General features: G+C 38.2%; 1 protein-coding gene across 2 annotated transcripts in view; it reads left to right on the forward strand.

Moving 5' to 3' along the window:
- The window catches only part of LOC140465891 (uncharacterized), a 242,398-nt gene extending 241,639 nt beyond the window's left edge, over window positions 1–759 (forward strand). For both annotated transcript variants that reach the window (XM_072561793.1, XM_072561794.1), the window contains one exon: window positions 644–759. In XM_072561793.1, the coding sequence (XP_072417894.1) occupies window positions 644–671 (28 nt within the window). In that variant the 3' untranslated portion in view covers window positions 672–759. The remainder of the gene's footprint in view (window positions 1–643) is intronic.
- The last annotated feature ends 5,241 nt before the right edge of the window (window positions 760–6,000 follow it).

Raw genomic sequence — 6,000 nt, forward strand, 5'->3', positions numbered from 1 at the left:
ATTCCATTTTGGAACTTGGAATTGAGCTTCCTTTGCTCATAAACCTGCTCCTTTGGATCAATTAACATTATAATGGGTTTGTAACTTTTCAAAACACTTTGAAAGGCAACCTTTTAACTCTGGACTAGTTATTGCTGCCACATAGACAAACAAATCAAGCGATTAATAACAATGCAATCTGGCTTTAGTAGTTTTGGCCAAGAGAGCAATAGCAAGAGTGCAGAAAGAGAAATGCTATTCCCAAGTAGTTTTGTAGAATTTTACACACCCCTGAGAAAGCAGATTTGCCTCGGTTTAATGACTTATTCAAATGCAATACTTCCAAAAGTGCAGAATTCCTTGATTCATGCCATAGCCAACAAGCTTGTGTGTATGATTTACTTCACAGCCATTAAGCTTGGTGTGTGAGATCCAAGCTTGGTGGGTTACATCCTCTGGTCCACAGTGAAGTTTGAACCTACAATGCCTAGAAACAAGTCTTAGCTAAGAACCAACTGGACAAGAGAAAAAGAAAACTTAATAGATAAGTGAGACTAAAAAAGTAACTATTTTCTATTACACTCATATTTACTAGGACATCATATTAAAGTGCTTTTGTTGAGAGAGAAGACATTTCTTTAACTGGCAGTTTTCTTTCTTGTAGTGGACGCTCTGATGCCAGGAATCCATAAGGACCCCTAAGAAAAGTCGACACATTCGCTTCACAAGGAGCATCCCGCAAGGAGCCAAATACTTTGTTTGAGAAGAATTCTTTTTTAATAAAATAATGTGCTTACTCTTATCAATTAATAGTTTTGTAATACAAATATAATTTGTACTTTATATGCAAAAATTGAAACTGTCGTTGTGATGTAACCACCTGCATAAATGACTACTGTGTATCACTGGTGAATAACATTTCTTACAGTTTCAGCTTCAGAAAATAAAAAGCATAAAGTATGAAATATAAAAATACTACTGTTTGCCAATAGACAGTAGAAAGAACAAGCCATGCCCCAGCAGCATTCACTTTATACAGCCACAGCTAAACTTTGTCTATTATAAACAAGGCAGTATATTTCTTGAAAAGCTCTCAAATACTACTTTCACCATTATTTAATAATTTGTGTAAAAATATGTGTAAATACTGACTGCCGGTAAATGTTGCAGTGGAGTGGTAAACTGCTGACCTGAAAGATTGTGTTGCAGTGTACCACATCAAAACGTTGAAGCTACTGCAGAGGTCACACCTAACAAATGTAACGCTTTGCTATGTATAGCTCATTCTGTGGTCAATGTATGTTTTGATATATCTTTGAGCTAAATTTGTTTCATAAATTGAACATTCTCATTCATTTTGTGAAGGCATTAGCCTCTCTATCCCACCAGTCATATATTCTGGTCTATTGTGCACAAGTATCATTAGTGAAGACTATTACTCAATGTCATCAATTAGGCATGCCTAAAGGTAAAATAATTTCTTCTTACAATATGACGCTATAAGTAGTTATGTGTATTATTTCAATTGAAGAGTACAATAAATATGTACACAGGGTGGTACAAATGACAGTGTAGAAGTTGGCTATTTTCTTAGTTTGTTTCTAAATGGCCCTGGAAATCTACGGAACTGTGTTAATACCAAATTACCACAATGTGAAGTGGAGATCATTGACTAGGAAGATTACCTAATTAGACTCTCACTAACAGGTTCCTATGCTACTCTGGCCATTCATCAGGAAAAGGGTGCAGGAAACATTGTGCTGAATAGCCATGACTCCAGCAATTGACACTAGCAACACATTAAATTATTTTTAAAGGCTCATTTCCACTCCATTTTCAAGTGGACTGATTCTACTAGCACCCATGCCATTATTACCAAGGGGTTGAGGTCAAAACCAAGACTTGGGCCCTGAATGTGTTCACATTTACAAATCTTGAATGCTGATGGAACAACATATTTGATGGAAGTGAGGAAAATCCTAACAAAGAAAAGCCTTCCTCATGAGACTATCCCATTTCTCTATACTCCCAGATAATTTTGATCTGACATGCAGTATTAGACCCTGCAGATTTTCATGGCCTGTATTGTATTAATACTGTATGCAAGAATGTTAAACTTTGAAAGCTCGTACATGTTAGTACAAAGTTTAAATTAAAATGGCAGAGGGATGGGAACTTATACAGAGAGAGAGAGAAGAGAGAGAAACACTTATAAAAACAAAGGAGAATGGGAAATAAGAAACTTATAGGCAGTGAATTCAAGGGCAAGAATCAAATAGGGCCACAGAGCAAAGTAATGTGAACAGGAGAAAGAATGTTAAAACTTAAGTCATTCTATCTATGAAAGTCCTTGTGTTTTAATGCACGTTGCAGTTACAATAAATTAAATGGATGAATTAGTTGGGTAAATAGATATAAACTTATGTTGGTGTTACAGAGTTGGGGGATGGGAACTGGACATCCAGGGTATTCAGCTTTTAGAAAGGGCAGACAAAAAGCAAAAGGATAAGTAGTAGCATTTGTGGTTTTAGAGGATATTAACATAACAGTGAGGAAGGGCATTCGCATCAATGAAATGGAATCTGCATTGGTAAAGTTCAGAAACACAAAGGGACAGAAAATGATAATGGGGATTGTAAATAGACCCCAAACTGTACTGGAAATGTTGGGGAAGGCATTAAGCAGGAGGTTAGAGAGGCAAGCAATAAAGGTCTCACTGTCACAATGGGTGACTTTAATCTGCATATAGATTTTCACAAATCAAATCAGTTACAATATTTTAAAAGAGAATTCCTGGATTTGTATTGGACAGTTTTCTAAATCAATACGTAGAGGAATCAACTAGCGAATAGGCTATCCAGGACTGGGTATTATATAATCAGAAACAAATAATTTGGCAATCTAGTGCAAGGTCCCTTAGGGAGGAGTGACAGTAATATGATGGAATTCTTCATTAAGATGGAAAGTCTCTTAGTTGATTCTGAGTCTTAATAAAGGAAGCTACAGTAGTACAAAGTGCATGCTGGATATGATAAATTGTGGCATGTTAACTTAATGGCTTGATGGTGGACAGGCAGTGGCAAGTATTAAAAGAGCACATGGAGGAATTGCCATAATTTTTCAGTGTCTAGCACCGGAAAGATGACCCAACCTTTGCTAACAAGGAAAATTCAGGATACTACTACATTCAAGGAAGGGACAAATGAAATGGCCAAGAAAAACAAACCTGAAGATTGGAAGCAGTTTAGATTTTAATAAAGGAGGAAAGAGGGATGGATTTAAACAGGGAAAATAGAGTGTGAAAGTAAGCTTGTAGGATCATACAAACTGATAGGAAAAGCTTCAATAGTTATGTGAAAAGAAACAGATTTCTAAAGACAAACATAGGTCCCATCAGTCAGAAACATGGAAAGTTATAACGAGAAACAAAGAGAGGGCTGACCAATTAAATACATATTTTCGTTCAGTCTTCACGAAGGGCAAAATAACACTCCAAAAATGTCGGGAAATGTAGGATCTAGTGAGAGGGAAAAACCAAACGAATTCAGGACTGGTAGTGAAATGATATTGGGAAAATGGATTGGATTAAAAGCCAATAAATCCACAGTGCCCTATAATCTACAGTCCAGATAATTTAAGGAAGTGACCCTAGAAATAGTGGATGCATGGTTTGTCATCTTTCAAGATTCTAGACTCTGGAACAGCTATCAGTTCAAAAATAGCTCATGTAACCCTTGTATTTAAAAAAGAAGGGAAAGACAAAAAAAGGAATTATAGACTGGTTTGCCTAATGTCAGTCATGGGGAAGTGCTAAAGTACATTATTGACAAAAAAAGCAGAGCATATGGAAAACACCAACAAGATCTGATGGGGTGAACATGAATCTATGAAAGGTAAATTATACTTGCCAAAGCCACTGGCAGTTTTTGAGGATGCAAGTAGTAGAGTTGATAAAAGGGTAGCCGGTGGATGTAGTTTAATGAATTTTCAGAAGGTTTTCACCAAGGTTGCACATTAGAGATTAGCAGGCAAAATTAAAGGACGTGGAATTGTGGATAGTGTACTGACATGAATAGTGAACTGGTTGGCAGACAAGAAAGAGTAGGAATAAACAAATCATTTTCTGAGTGACAGGCAGTGACTTCTGGGGCACCACAAGGATCAGTGCTGCGATCCCAATTATTCACAGTATCTATTTTTGATTTAAATGAGGGAACTAAATGTAATATTTCCAAATTTGCAAGCAACATAAAGTTTGTGTGGGAGAGTGAACTTTGAGGAGAATGCAGAGATGCTTCTTTGTGATTTGGACAAACTGAGTGAGTGGGAAAGTGCATGGAAGATGAAGTGTGATGCAGATAAATGTGAGATTATTCACTTTCAGAACAAAACAGGAAAGCAGATTAGCTGAATATCTCTAAACTGAGAGAGAGCAATGTGTAAAGATGCCTGGGTGTCCTCGTACACCAGTCACTGAAGGTAGCAGATTGTGAAGGTGGCAAATGGTATTTTGTCCTTCATAATGAGAGAATTTGAGTACAAGAGTAGAGTCTTAATGAGAGCACACATGGAGTGATGTGTGTAGGTTTAGTTTGTTATCTGAGGAAGGATGTCCTGGATATATAGGGAGTGTAATGAAGGTTTACCAGACTGATTCCTGGGATATCAGGACTGATGTATGAAGAGAGACTGGATTGGTTAGGACTATGTTCATTGGAGTTTAAAAGAATGAAAGGAATCTCACAGAAACAAATAAAATTCTAACAGGACTAGATAGGGTAAATGCGGGAAGGATGTCCCTGATGACCAGGGACATCCAGAATCAGGTTTCACAGTTTAAGGTTACAGATCATTTATGACTGAGATGAGAAATTTCTTCACAAAGTGTGGTGAGCCTGTGGAATTCTCTGCTGTAGAAAGTGGTCAACGTCATGGAGAACAATAAATGTTTTCAGGAAGGAGTTAGTTATAGTTCGTAGGGCTGATGAGATTATTGGGTACAGAGGGCAAGTGGAAATGGCATTGAGCTAGATGAAAAACCATGATCACATTGAATAGCTCAAAGCACTGAATGGTCTGCTACTGCTCCCATTTTTGATGTTTTGTTGCAACAGTACTCAAGAAGCCCAACTCCATCCTTAGCTAAACAGTCCATTTGATCAGCACGTCTTCCAATGGCTCAGATTTTCAACCTTTCCAACACCAAGGCAATATAACTGAAATGTGTACCATCGACTCATAGACTTGTACATCATGGAAAAAGACTCTTCAGTCCAACTCGCCCATGCTGACCAGATTGCCTAAATCAATCTAGTCCCATTTGCCATCACTTGGCTCCTATCCCTCTAAACCCTTCCTATTCATATACCCATCCAGATGCCTTTTAAATGTTGTACTTGTACCAGGCTCCACCACTTCCTCTAGAGACAAAACACTGCAGAAGCTGAAATTCAAGGTAGACAAACAGGAGGCTGGGAGAACCCAGCAAGCCAGACAGCATCAGGAGGTGGAGTAGTCGACGTTTCAGATGTAACCCTTCTTCAGGACAAACGTGTCCACCAATGCTTGTCCACCATTTCCTCTGGCAGCTCATTCCATATTCACACCACCCTCTGTGTGAAAATGTTTCCCCCATCTGGCAGATGCAGTTTAATTTAGATAAATATGAGGTGTTACAAGCAAACCAGGACAGGATATATACAGCTAATGGTAGGGCCTTGGAGAGTGTTGGACAAGGAGAGTCAGGGGTGCATGTGCATAATTCCTTGAAAGTGGAAGCACAAGGTGGTGAAGAAGGCATTTAACAAAATGGTATTTTGGCTTTCATAACAAGAGGATTTGAGGACTGGCGCAGGGTATTTGTGAGACCATATTTGGAGTGTTGTGTACACTTTTGGTTCCCTTATCTGAGGAAAGATGTTCTGGATATATTACCTGTATTTGTCAGTGCATTGAGTATAGGAGTTGGGATGTCATAGTGCAGCTGTACAGGATATTAGTGAGGCTGCCTTTGGAATACTG

Source organism: Chiloscyllium punctatum, chromosome 42 (assembly GCF_047496795.1).
Source record: "Chiloscyllium punctatum isolate Juve2018m chromosome 42, sChiPun1.3, whole genome shotgun sequence".
In the NCBI taxonomy this organism is placed as follows: domain Eukaryota; kingdom Metazoa; phylum Chordata; class Chondrichthyes; order Orectolobiformes; family Hemiscylliidae; genus Chiloscyllium; species Chiloscyllium punctatum.